This window comes from Alosa sapidissima, chromosome 5 (genome assembly GCF_018492685.1).
Source record: "Alosa sapidissima isolate fAloSap1 chromosome 5, fAloSap1.pri, whole genome shotgun sequence".
Classification (NCBI taxonomy): domain Eukaryota; kingdom Metazoa; phylum Chordata; class Actinopteri; order Clupeiformes; family Clupeidae; genus Alosa; species Alosa sapidissima.
Genome location: NC_055961.1, coordinates 8921554 through 8934955, shown reverse-complemented (window position 1 = coordinate 8934955; position 13402 = coordinate 8921554). Strand labels below are relative to the sequence as shown.

Genomic DNA, 13402 nt, shown 5'->3' with positions numbered 1-13402 from the left:
TGTGTGTGTGTGTGTGAGAGAGAGACATATATCTGTGTGTGTGTGTGTGTGTGTGTGTGTGTGTGTGTGTGTGTGTGTGTGAGAGAGAGACATATATCTGTGTGTGTGTGTGTGTGTGTGTGTGTGTGAGAGAGACATATATCTGTGTGTGTGTGTGTGTGTGTGTGTGTGTGTGTGTGTGTGTGAGAGAGAGACATATATCTGTGTGTGTGTGTGTGTGTGTGTGTGTGTGTGTGTGTGTGTGTGTGTGTGTGAGAGAGAGACATATATCTGTGTGTGTGTGTGTGTGTGTGTGTGTGTGAGAGAGACATATATCTGTGTGTGTGTGTGTGTGTGTGTGTGTGTGTGTGTGTGTGTGTGTGTGTGTGTGTGAGAGAGAGACATATATCTGTGTGTGTGTGTGTGTGTGTGTGTGTGTGTGAGAGAGACATATATCTGTGTGTGTGTGTGTGTGTGTGTGTGTGTGTGTGTGTGTGTGTGTGTGTGTGCGCCACTCACAACTGGGACGAGGCGGGGCTGCTGGGGATGGAGTCAGCTGTGGCGTGGAGCTGAAGGGAGGAGGAGGCCGTGTGCAGGCTGCAGCCGTCCTCGCTCTCGCTGGCCGCCGGCTCCAGCTCCAGCTCCCCCTCGGCCCCCCGGCCCTCCGCGGCCTCGCCCAGCCCGCACTCCACGCCCTCCGCCAGCTCCCCCACACCTCCATCTGCGCCATCACTCACCACATCCTCCTCTTCCTCCTCCTCCTCCTCTTCCTCCTCCTCCTCCTCCACCTCCTCCTCCTTCACTTCCTAGTTCAGACAAGAAAGGGTGGGCAGTTATGCCTGGTCAATGCTTTGTAAATTACGACATACTTAATTCTGAACGTAAGGCGAACATGAACAACTGACATTTTGTCGTAGTTTGAGAGGGTAAGCAACTGAGTGACCACGGCCATGACCAGTTAGCAGTAACTCCCAGTGGTGAGGTTTACAGCCCAACAAGAACAGGATCTGATACTTTGTCATGGATGTTTGTCTGTCAAAGGCTTTTCGTGTTGAAAAGGCTTTATACCTTGGACAGCTTTAATAACGCAGGGTCTTCTTCTGTCATAGAGTCTGGATATTAGAGAGAACAAAAGATAAAAAGATACAGAAAACAAGGTCAGAACAGAAATTTGTTCACCAAAGGGAGTAATCTGTGCTTGCACATCCCTATCTGCACAAATGATACCTATAATCCCTCTATAATTACTATAATGTGTATATATCTGTAATCTGTATATGTTATATGTGTGTGCCATACCTGTGTTTGGTGGAGGTGTCCCACATTTGATAGCCACAGTGGGACAGCTGAGGCCATTTTTCTCCTGCTGTTCCCCCCTGACCACTTGGACAGCAGAGTCTGAGTCGCAGGGCAGGGCAGGGCCATGTGTGTGCGTACGTGTCACTGACCCAGGAACAGTAGCAGGGAAAGTCTGACGCCGGCGGTCTTGGGAATCACTTACTGACACCGCTCTGGTGGCATCAGTCGCCTCTCTTTTCCTCAGGCTACCCTCGGTGAGGGTAGAGTCAACTGCGTCAGGTGGCTTGAAGGAAGAGGCCACCTCCCAGGGGCCAGTGAGGCTGTGGCCGGCGTCCTCGCACAGGGAGAGTGCTGCCTCCACAGCGGCTGCATCCAATGCCTCAGCATTTTCACGTGCCTAACAAAGAGGTGGGGGGGGGGGGGGATCAAAGGCAAAACAGATTTAACATTGTTATGTTTATTTCCATGAAATGCATATAAATCCCAATTTCATCTAGAATGATACAGTATGACATAATCATGGCCAGGCTTGGAATTTCACCATTTTAGGGGCAAGGCCACTTGGCCTTCAGTTGGGCATATTTGGAGGGGGCACAAAAGCCACATGTCAGGGCACCAAGGCCAAAAGTTAACTATACAGTAGAAGGCTATAAAAATGATCAAAGTTGTATTTAGCCTATTCACAGCAGTAGTCCTGCATCACTGTATAAAACATTGCAAAAACATGAAACATGACATAGGCCTATTACATAGAACTGTAAATCATCTGATCATCTAATATTTACAGATATCTAGGCTATATTTAACATTTATTTTATATTTGGCCTGTTATGAAATCATGTAGGGCCTATGTAACAATTTAAGCACAGCTCAGCTTTAAGAAACTCAAATAGCCTAGATGCATGCTTAGCATTTTGTGATCATTAAGGCTCCTTTCACAAACTCTTAGTCAGCTATATATCCTCTGGTTTTAATATTTACCGATATCTAGGCAATATTTGTAACATTTATTTTGTATTTGGCCTGTTATGAAATCATGTAGAACAATTTAAACACATTTTGAAACCTAAAGACCAAAGTTGGAGACGTGAATGTAGACCTTGCTGCAAATTTAAAACAGGAATACTCTGGAATGTCTAACTGTACAGGGGAATGCTTTACACCTCTGTGTTCGGTCTGCTGTTTATTCTGATATATGGTTTGTCATGTGTTGAACAAAGGGTTCGTGAAGTAATCCACCGAGATGAATGGGTAGGGAGATGGGCGCAGAATTTTATGTAGAAGTTATGATTCAATTTAATCATATTATTTACTTTTCTCGCGAACCGTTCACCACAGCAATTCACCGCAAACATCGTTTAAAAGCTGAGAAAAAGCTCTTTCATGTGATGTGATACATATGTTTGTGTGATGAGTAGGCTACTTTGCGATCGCGAGTATTTCAACTGAGAAGAATAGGTGAATTTGGACACACTTTCTTTCTTGCCATGCGCTGTCATTTTCTCCACTGCGTAAGACTGAATTATTTGCGTTGTGATGCTAAGATTATTTTTACAGGCCATTAACTATTAGACGGATGCAAAGCAGAATATTGAAAGAAGGGGGCACCAAGGCCACAGTGGCCTGTAAACCTTTGATTTTCAAAGGGGCATCAGGGCCAACGCAAGGGGCAACGTCGTTGTGGCCGCCGTGAAATTCCTACCCTGATCATGGCCCAGCGTACAGTACCTTGTTCTCCATTATGGCGATGATGTCTCCCATGGTGTCCAAGTCCAGCTCATCCTCCATGTAGGACACATTCATCAGGTCCTCCTCGCCCAGGGTCTGCTTCACCTCAGCTGAATGTGAGAGGAGGCCCTTAGTCCCACAGCCTGACAACCCATCACTACCTACACACATGCAAACAACAACCGAACACAAATATCAAGCAATTCCCAACCAGAAGCTACACACAGTCAATTTGAGGAATTTGTAGTGTATTTGAAGAGTTCAGATGCAAAACCCTCTAAATCCGTCTGACCACTTTTCTTTTAAATGAGCATTTAAATTCAGGCTCCTATAGGTTTTTGCCTATAAATTGATATTTCAGACCAGGAAGAGAGTGGTATTTAGTGGGTTTAGAAGTTAAATTATTTGATTAGCGTATACTATGTGTGGAGAGCATCCCCTAACCATCTTTATCTCATTTTTGGACAAAGGTGGCATTTAGAGGCTTTTGCATCTGAACCCTTCATTTGTAGTCCTAGTAGCGGCAAACCATGTATTAAGTACGTATAGTGACTGAGTAATATATTACCTACAATGTCTCAGTTGATTATTGGAAATTATAATAGTAAAACAGAAAGTTCTGTATTTCACAAAGCAAGATAAGTATACTAAGTTAAACCCAAGACAGCTCTATCTAAACCCATGTTCTAGGTCTAACCAGGTTTACTGCTTGGTAATGTACTCCCAAGTTCATGGAATGTGCAGTGGTGTTCAGCATTACCATCACCACCTCTGTGATCTCCTCATTATTCTATTTCTGTTCTGTATTTTTTTCACCATGACAAGTTTTGTTATTTTCGAAGTACATTTTAAGAATCACGTGTGTGCAGAGAGAAAGAGAGAAAAAAAGAAAGAAAGAAAGAAAGAAAGAAAGAAAGAGGTGTGGAGAGATAGAGTGAAAGAGAAAAGAGCGCAAGAGACCTGTGTGAAGATGGGCAGGAGGGTCCATGGCAGGGGCGGCAGAGGCAGCAGCAGGGGCATCTGCTGGGGCTGCGAGGGGCCCCAGAGAGGAGGGGAAGTGAGCAGGACCAGCCTCCAGCAGACGAGACAGAGTGGGCGCTCCTACATACCCGCATTAGCAAGCACACAGTCAAGGGCACACACACACATAGAAACACACACATACACACACACACACACACAGGGTCATACAGCGAGAAAGCAAGCAAGGCCTTACGCAACATACACAGACATATGCACACACACACACACACACACACACTGATAAACAAACACACACACACACACTGATAAACAAACACTAAAGACACTTTAGAACAGTAAAGCAAAGCTAGAATACACAAGAACTGCATACACAATGCTGAATGTTTTTCTAAGGACACACATAACATACAGTTCCATTCAAAAGTTTGAGGTTACTTACAAATGTTCTTGTTTTCTATAAAAAATGCAAATGGTGGTATCTTTCTCAAAAGCAATGTTTGAAGGACATTATTCCAATTCAAACATGTCTAACTTTACCAATGACTATATTTCATTTTGCTCTATTCAAACTCACTGTCAAACCAGGCTGGGACAAGGATATGTTCGAGCTCACAGTTGTTAATGGCCGGGGCTCAAAGGGGCCAGAATGAAAGAACGCTTGCCTCACCATTATCAGGGTGAAATCCCACGCACAATACCACCTCAATGTTAACATCATGCCCATAGATATACAGTGCCTATAAAAAGTCTTCAGCCCCATGCTAAAGTTGACTAAAAAGAGGAATAAAAAAAATCATCTTTTGGAAATGGATCTTAATGCCTTAATTAAAAATATGAGGAAAAATCAAACCTTTAAGGACACCAATTTTTGTGAATGAATAATGTATCGTAAATAAATCAATGGTTATGATCAAATAATCAAATTAAAATAACCCCACATCATCACATACCCTTTACCATATCTCACGATTGGCATGGGGTACTTTCCATAAGATCATCTCTCAAATCAAACCAGCTATTAGGCTAACTGAAATAAAACCATCCCAATCTCTAGGTATGTTGAAGGGTATGTGATGTGCTGTTAATTTTAATTCCAAAGGCCAAGGGAACTTTATCAGGATATATAGTACCCTGGATCCATGAAATAACTGGCCTTTAAAAATAAAAATCTGCCTGCTTCTATGGAAATTTAACACAGGGGTATGAATACTTATGCACCCTGTATTTTAATGAAGAACATTTATTTATTTATTTATTTATTTATTCCTCTTTTTAGTCAACTTTAGCATGGGGCTGATGACTTTTTATAAGCACTGTAACCTCGTTACCACATTGGTCTCCATCCAGACATTCATGTTGTGTTCATTTGAGCCAGCGGTATTTTGTATTTAAATATAATTGAATGCAGCAGTGTTGTGGATGATACTTTCATGTGCTGACCATTTTAGGTTAATTGCTAGCAATGCAGTTTTTGACATAAAGTGACTAGTTATCTTGTTCTGGCACTGAATAACCCTAACCTGACTCAGATAATCCTGCCTTCCACTTTGACACCGCCTCAAGCCCTGCTAAGCACAGGGACAATAGCCCTGAGGAAGCCCCACTGAGCCACGGCCAGCACCACACGTGATAGTGGGGACAGTTAGACGCAGCACGGCTTATCTTTGGCCCGATAGTTGGAGCATGACTGCTACACATACTGTGTGTTTTCATGGGGGAAAAGTCCCATATATTTAGGAAAGTCCCAAACTTTTGAATGGTAGTGTATACAATTGCAGGGGAAAGCTTGTAGTTCACGAATGATGAGATTTGCATTTATGGGCATTTTGCCTGTTATCTGCTTTGTTCCAGTACTGTACCTGAAGCAGCCTGAGAGGCAGGTAATGCTGTTGCTGTCACCTGGAGGTCGATACCATGCATTCCTGTCATGTTACAGGTTGGAAGGTCACCGTCAGCCACCTAGAAGACACACACACAAGCACACAACCTGTATCCACAAGCCACTGTCCTATACATTCTAACCCTAACAAAGTACAGAGAGCAGCATTTAAGCATTGCTTAGTAAAACTGTCTGTCTGGTATCTGGTATGCCAGTTAAATACAATCTGCCCTACATAATCATTACTTAACAATGCCATAATCATCCTAATAAAGATATTTCACTTTTACCAAACGGTAAAAGTGACGGTGCCAGATTAGTATGTGGGTTAATATCAAAATAATATAACCTGTACCTACACTTTTCAGACGCGTTTCTATTTTGGTGTTATCCATTCGTTACACCACACATAGTACTACAGTGTCTAGTGTTTTATTTGTCTCCTCGTGAACCCTTACTAGTCTGGGGCTGGTGGCCAGGAGGTTGCCCTTCTTCAGCAGCTCAGAGAGCAGAGGGGAGGGGGGTGGTGTGGCCTTCTGAACCAGCAGCCCTCCGAGGCAAGGCTCCGACACGCTCGGCGCCGAGACCTCCGGTAAGGGGATGAACACAGCTGTCCCCTGGCCCTTCAAAAAAAAAAAACCTCTTAGAACAAATTACTAACACATCTTCATCTTTTATCAACAGTGTTGATTTTCTTTGATACAAATAGAAAACTATTGAAATGTAGAACTGTAGAAAAGTGTAGACAACTACAATTTCCCCTAGGGGATCCCTAAAATACTCTCACTCTTTCTCCTTCTGTCTCTCTCTCTCTCTCTTTATATATCTTTCTATTTATCTACCAATCTATCTGTGCATCAGAACTCATTTGACTACGGGTAACTGGTCTAACACAAAGGTCTCTGGTTAGAGTCTGCTATCAACCCCATGGTTGTGACTCACTGTGGAGCTGGGGTCATCGGGTGTGGGTGTGGGTATGGGCTGGTCACTGCTGGACTGGTCCAGGTTAAGAGAGGGCTCCCCAGGAGGCGAGCTCACAGCCACACTGGGCATTCGTCTGGGAGTGTTCTTCACTGCCTGTCTGGCTGGAGAGGGAGGGATTAGATAACAGGACACACTATTCTTGAGTGTACTTAACAATTACTTGCTTGGCTTTGGATGTTGTTTTGGGTTGGCCATGCATGACTATATTTGCTTTGTATTGAGAATGCATGGATCGATCGAATTGAATGGATTGATTTTCTTGTTTTGATGTTAGTGTGTGTGTGTGTGTGTGTGTGTGTGTGTGTGTGTGTTTGCCTTAGCCTTAAAATAGTTGAGGGAAACCCCTCAGTCAAATGTCTTTGGGTACCCTCATAGGCAGTCTCAGTAGCCTTCCTCTTCACCTCGGCCTCCTCATCCTCCTGTTTCTTCTTCCTGTTGAAAACCAATGCCCTTCTTGAAGACAAATGTTTCACAACACACTGAGGTAATTACCAAACCTTATTGATCTTAAATTGCTCAAAGAAAAAATAACAAACTCAGAGAAAAACAAGCAAAACTTAAAGAGGCTGGATGGCATCAACAAGACGTCAGGTCGGTCTCATACAGCCGAACAAATATTACAAGAAATGACTGTTCACACACCTTAATGTGATTGGGAACAATTACACAGATAACTGCATATATTTAAGTTTAAATATATGCGTTATCTCTTGATTTAATGCCTATAGGTCAGTGTTGACATGTGGAGTCCAATTGAACTTATAATTGCGCTTTTAAGATTGCTGTGAACTACAGCAAACCTTATGAGTGACAGATTACACTGCAATCTATCTACAAGCAAACTTTCAGGGAGCTGTCTCCAGTTTGATATGCAGTCTCATGATGTAGATTGACCAAGCTGAGCTGACCAAATGAAAGAACAAGCAGGCAGAGACAGAATGGCAGGCCTTACTGTACGATCTCCCCCCAGAGCTCCTCCAGTTTTGAATCCAGATGTCCTGCCTGAATCAACTCAGCTTCTCTCTTCAGCTTCCTAGGGGGGTTAAACCACAGACTCTATAAGGACTTTTGTTAACCTTACTTACCACAGACAAACCTATGCCTTTTAGATTGTGGATGCAGTCTGTGTCAATTTTCATCTATGCAGTTACATGAAGTATTATGATCTAACTCATCATCTATCATCTAATACATTTAGTTTTGCCTCTAAGTAAAACAAATATTCTATTTGATGCTGTTTAAGTTTACATATGACATAACACCCTTATAACATATAACAATATTGACAATAATTATTTCCCCAATAATGAGTCCCCAGACCCTACATCTTGATGTGGGTCTGGCTTGTCAGGCTAGAGTAAAAGTACAACAAAATGTACTTTACTATCTAACCTGTGCTTCTCCTGAGTGTCTCTGATCAACCTCTTGAGCTCCTCAATGCGTTCTGCTGTTAGTTTCCGCACGATCACATCCTCTATCGTTTCCACAACCTCTCCTTTCTCTCCACGCTTTCTCCTGTTGGGAAAAAGCATCATGATAAGCATTCAACATGCTACACCCACCCAGAGTCTGTTTTCAACCATTAATGTAATAACTCTCAAAGTTGCAATCTCAAACCAAAATGAGTTTCTGCAAATGGGATTTGTCATAGAACTATCAGAATCTGCTGTTGTCTTACTTTGGAGCTTCGGTTGTCTCCAGGAGCTCAGAGTACTGGGAAGCACAATGCTGAGAAATGGGTGGAAGAACAAGACAGGGCATTAGTCCTGACAGACATGCAGGCTGTCTTTCTGCTCTTGCTGCTGGCTGGAGCCTCCAAAGGTTCATCTACATCAGCAATGTATGTGCTTTGAGTATCTGCAGCTTTACTTTAAGGTTACAGCTTTTGGGTAGACTGGGTATATGTGAACGGATTCCACTTCCTTTGCTGACAGCAACGATTGTCAGTCAGGAGTATTTTACAGTTTTTCACAATTGCTAAAATACTAAACTCCATTCTCTGAACCAAATTATCAGTCCTGTTTACTGCTCAATTATAAATAATGTGCATTTTGTTGTGTATGATTTGTTGTAACCTACTTTTCTTATAAAAAAAAACAAAACAGACTTTAGTTCTGTCAGAAGTGATTACCTTTTGGGAGAACCAGTCAGGTGGTCGTCCAGGCTCTGCAAAAGGTCTGATGGCTCGACTGACAGACACCCTTTGGATGAAAATACCAGAGGCATAGCCCTATGTAAGTCAGAACATCAGATAATTTCAGTGTTACATACATACACACATACAACACTGTTCATATACCAATTCTGGTCTCCGCTCTTCATAACCGAGGAGGCCAGGCATAGCTTCTCCCTCACCGACCATGGCTCTGTGGGTCCCAAGGATAACTTGTGCTCTGCAAGAGTAAACAAAACAAAAATCACCATATTCACTGTGTTTCAATTCATTCAATGTGTTACTTAAACTCTAAACCAATTTCGTAAATAGGCTACACCTTTTATGCAGAAAAAAGTCATTGGAAAGGATTTTTTAGAGAAACGGCGAGTCACCAAGAATTAAAGTCTGCAAGACAAGACATCACTAGTCCTCCTACTGGGCCCACCAGCTTTTTTCACATGTGCACACACGTAGCCTATGCATTTGGGACTATATGAATGTCATGTCAGATCAGAACAGCTGCTATTTTTGCAGTTGTTGCCGAGTGTTTTGTGACAGGCTAGTTCGACCGCAAGATAGCCTACGCAGTATGCACTAGGACTACTGTAAGATTTCTTCTCTGCGCTCTCTTATAAACTGCTGGATAACAGCCAGGTAGTGGCCACGCAGAATGCGTGGATATCCACGCATTACAGTCAAGATCTCATCGCATACCTGTCACATTGGTCTTCCAGGTAATCTAATCAGCCAATGAGCATCTTCCTCAATAGGGATACCCTGGTTGACTTGCTGTGTCACATTTCCACTCAGTTCATTTATATTTGCATTATTTGCATGTCATCTATAGTGTACAGCATGTTAATGTAAGGAGTCTTACGATTTAGAAAGTAAGAATAAATACTCACTTCCAACACCGCTCGCCATTTTGTCATGATTGAATTCTTCTTAGGCAAGACTACTTATTCATAGGCGACAATGCGGGAACGTTACCCGGAAATTTTCACTTGCTTCTCGGGAAATGTAGGCACTTCCAGCATATTTGCAGGCGTTATTTTAGAAGCATCAACACTGCTCTCAAATACATTTTACAAATACACGGTTATCATCATAATGCCCCACTGAGATGTAAGCTATAGTAAGCCCGGAAGAGACACGCCGTTTTTGCAGATCGGTTTGTTTTTGTCTTAACATGTCATCATCCGGAACTGCACCTTTGGAGGCAGTAGTGGTCTGTTCTCTGTGCACAATGCACTGAATCACATAGCATGATTTGAAGAGCATGATAGAATGCCAAATTGCCACATTTGCAAGCACTTTTTATTAGTTTCAGTCACTTTGATTGGACTGTAGTACATATTTCTAGCACTACACTCACTGCATATACTTCTCTATCAATAGCCTAGCCTACATTATCAAACTAATAAAAGTAAAAATGTGCCATTTGCCTGCTAATGCTTGTATTGCAATGTATTAGGCTACAGTGTGGTCTCTACTGTTATTTATAAAGATGAGGCCTATCAAGATTTTGTTTGTGACTTAATCTGACTTTTCAGTCACCCATCAGTCACCCATCTTTGGTTGGACATGATTGTTCTTACATGTGTGTGTTTGAGTGCTGTGGATGATGAATCCTTAAGTCTTGAGGAATGCAAAATATTCCAATTACTACCATGATGGATTACAATCATGATGGATACAACTTCCCAGTAACTGACCGTTCATTATACCTTGTGACACGTGATGATTTGGCTTTTGTCAATCCCAAGGGCTGTAGCACACTGGCATTGTTTAAAATTGGTATAAGCCAGCAGGTTTAGCCAAGTTCAGAATGGGAAACCATGGGCTGCCTGCATCTGCACCTTGTGTGGGGGGATAAACGTTCAACTTATACAATATGTCCACGATATTTCAGATGTAGAACTGTTAATCCGTTGATTACCTGCCATACATAGGCAAATCTTGCAGAAAAGCAGAGCGCAAATGGAAAAAAGAGAAGCTTCAGGTCTTCTATGACCTTTTCAGAGATTCTCTAAAGACCTACCAAAACTCTGTTAAGGCAGCAAAGGTTGAGTATTATGCTCAGCTTATCAACAATAATGCTCATAGGCCAAAAGTTTTATTTAATACCATTAACTCTATTATAAATCCTGCTTCTGCGTCATCTACTCTTGCCCCTTCAACAGAAATCTGTGAGAAGTTCCTCAACTTCTTCATCGATAAAATTGACAAAATAAAATCTCAAATCTCACCTCCAGATTCGGGTCCCTCAGTGATAGAACTTTCACCTAGCTGCCTCCAACAGTTTCAGGCTATATCTTCCTCCCAGCTTTCTGAGGTGGTCTCCCATATGAAATCTACATCCTGCCACTTAGATGTTTTACCTGCACGCCTTTTTAAAGAAGTTTTTACCATCATCTGCCCTCTTGTATTGGCCATAATTAATCACTCACTAACCAATGGAGTGGTCCCCTCAGGTTTTAAACGTGCAATTGTGCAACCTTTACTCACTTCTGACAGAACTAACCTTTACAACCTTTACTTATTTCTAAATTACCTTTTCTGTCAAAGATACTAGAAAAGGTTGTCCTCTCTCAGATTTCTTCTTATCTGAGTGAGTTCAATATATGTGATAAATTCCAATCAGGTTTTAGATCTCTGCACAGCACTGAATCGGCCTTGCTTAAAGTCCAAAACGACATTCTCTTAGCAGTTGATTCTGGATCTTGCGCCCTCTTGGTGCTTCTTGATCTGAGTGCAGCATTTGACACCATTGACCATAACATCCTAAGCGTAAACACAAATATAGAGCACAGATGTCATACATTAAACACAACTACTCAAAATTGATCACTTGTTTCAAATGATGTGACACAACCAATAAGCTCGGGGATCAGCGAGGGTTTAGGTGCCTTGTGCCTTGCTCAAGCGCACTTCAGCCGTTCCCACTGGTCGGAGATTGAACCGGCAACCCTTTGGTTCCTTGGTTTGGTTCCTTCTGGTTTGGTTTGGCAACGACTGCAGTATACTGCTGTAGACTGCAATGTACTTCTAATTTGCAGTGCTGAATGCCTGTCTTTTCCAGTATCAGTTTTACACAATTGCTAAAACACATTTTTTGAAACCTTCCACCCTTTTCTCAAAATTGTAAACAAAAACCCCCATTCTCAATACTTTATATTTACTGGATTTACAGTAAATATTGAATCTACTGAGTCATGAAATATGTTTGCTTTGTTTTGTTTTGTTTTTTAGATGCAAAATCTATTACTGTACTGTAAACAATGCAAATTTCTCCTGGATATATATGCACTGCCCTGAACACTATGTTTTCCATTTTTTGATGTAGTGTCTAATCACTGCTCAGTGTTTTCCTTTTGACTGCTTTGTGAGATGATCTGAAGACAGTGTTTGGTTTTGAGCACAGGTACGACTGTTTTGAGTCGATTGTTCATTTTTGCAGAGGGTGGCAAAGGTTTTGGTTGTGAAAAACATGTTATTTTCACCTTGACAGTAAAGGTGGGCAATGAAAAGGTGGGCAATGAAAAAAAAAAAACTTGATGTCTAAATTCCTGTCTTTTCATACAGGGCTGTATTTTGGGCACCAGTGCATGGCATAAAGTTCGTTTTTCACCCGCGCAAAGTTGAATTCGGTATTTGCACGTTTATTTTTTAAAGATTGCGCCCAGGGGTGTGGCAATTACATTTTTTTCTGATTGCTTAAGCACATTTTTTGTAACTATGGCTTTTTTTGCAAAACTCTACACACAAATGGCAAAACCTCTCACCCAATCAGCAAAACATTGTAGTTCTCTTGCAAAAGCTAACACACCTTGCTTAACTCTTCACACCTTGGTAAAAATGGTGTTTTCGTATCTAACAGTAAACACAAGCCATCACAATAGTAAGCACACAATGTGCTAACAACACACTGATGGTATGAATAAATAACACATCTGGCTTTTGCTTTCTCTGTGCACAAGGTAGACTATGTCAGTTTGAGGTCATACTTTTGTCATAGTTCTGTAAACATACAGGGATCCCAACTTCAAGTATTAGTGTTTATTTACACACATCAAAACAAACACAAGTGTGTTTTTCCAAGTCAAAACACAAAATAGCATTTCACTGAGACAAAACAAATCAGTCTACATCGGGTCGTCTCTCTCAAAATTCTGTCTACATCACATGCAATGTCTTAGTCCAAGGCACCGGGAAAAATATATTCTGGAATGCCGTATCCAGGTCTGACATGACAATATCCCCACATGTAGACTGTTTTTTTGTCTGTTTTTTTCTCTTCTCACTCTTCCTGCTCACTCCATTGTACCCATTGTACATTACCTGTGGCTTATTTATAGTGCTTAGGCTGATTGCAAAGTGAACTAATTATCTAA

General features: G+C 41.8%; 1 protein-coding gene across 5 annotated transcripts in view; it reads right to left on the bottom strand.

Moving 5' to 3' along the window:
- Positions 1 to 10208, bottom strand: part of brd8a (bromodomain containing 8a) — a 17358-nt gene extending 7150 nt beyond the window's left edge. For 2 of the 5 annotated variants that reach the window (XM_042093068.1, XM_042093069.1), the window contains exons 1-15: positions 9914 to 10208; positions 9153 to 9246; positions 8985 to 9054; positions 8532 to 8581; positions 8246 to 8368; positions 7806 to 7886; positions 7221 to 7285; positions 6812 to 6954; positions 6328 to 6492; positions 5850 to 5949; positions 3967 to 4107; positions 3007 to 3167; positions 1279 to 1675; positions 1048 to 1091; positions 499 to 785 (exon numbers count right to left, since the gene is read on the bottom strand). In XM_042093068.1, coding sequence (XP_041949002.1) covers positions 499 to 785; positions 1048 to 1091; positions 1279 to 1675; positions 3007 to 3167; positions 3967 to 4107; positions 5850 to 5949; positions 6328 to 6492; positions 6812 to 6954; positions 7221 to 7285; positions 7806 to 7886; positions 8246 to 8368; positions 8532 to 8581; positions 8985 to 9054; positions 9153 to 9246; positions 9914 to 9932 — 1940 coding nt within the window. In that variant the 5' untranslated portion in view covers positions 9933 to 10208. The remainder of the gene's footprint in view (positions 1 to 498; positions 786 to 1047; positions 1092 to 1278; positions 1676 to 3006; positions 3168 to 3966; positions 4108 to 5849; positions 5950 to 6327; positions 6493 to 6811; positions 6955 to 7220; positions 7286 to 7805; positions 7887 to 8245; positions 8369 to 8531; positions 8582 to 8984; positions 9055 to 9152; positions 9247 to 9913) is intronic. The other 3 variants (XM_042093070.1, XM_042093071.1, XM_042093072.1) reach the window with 3 other exon arrangements.
- Positions 10209 to 13402: the final 3194 nt, after the last annotated feature.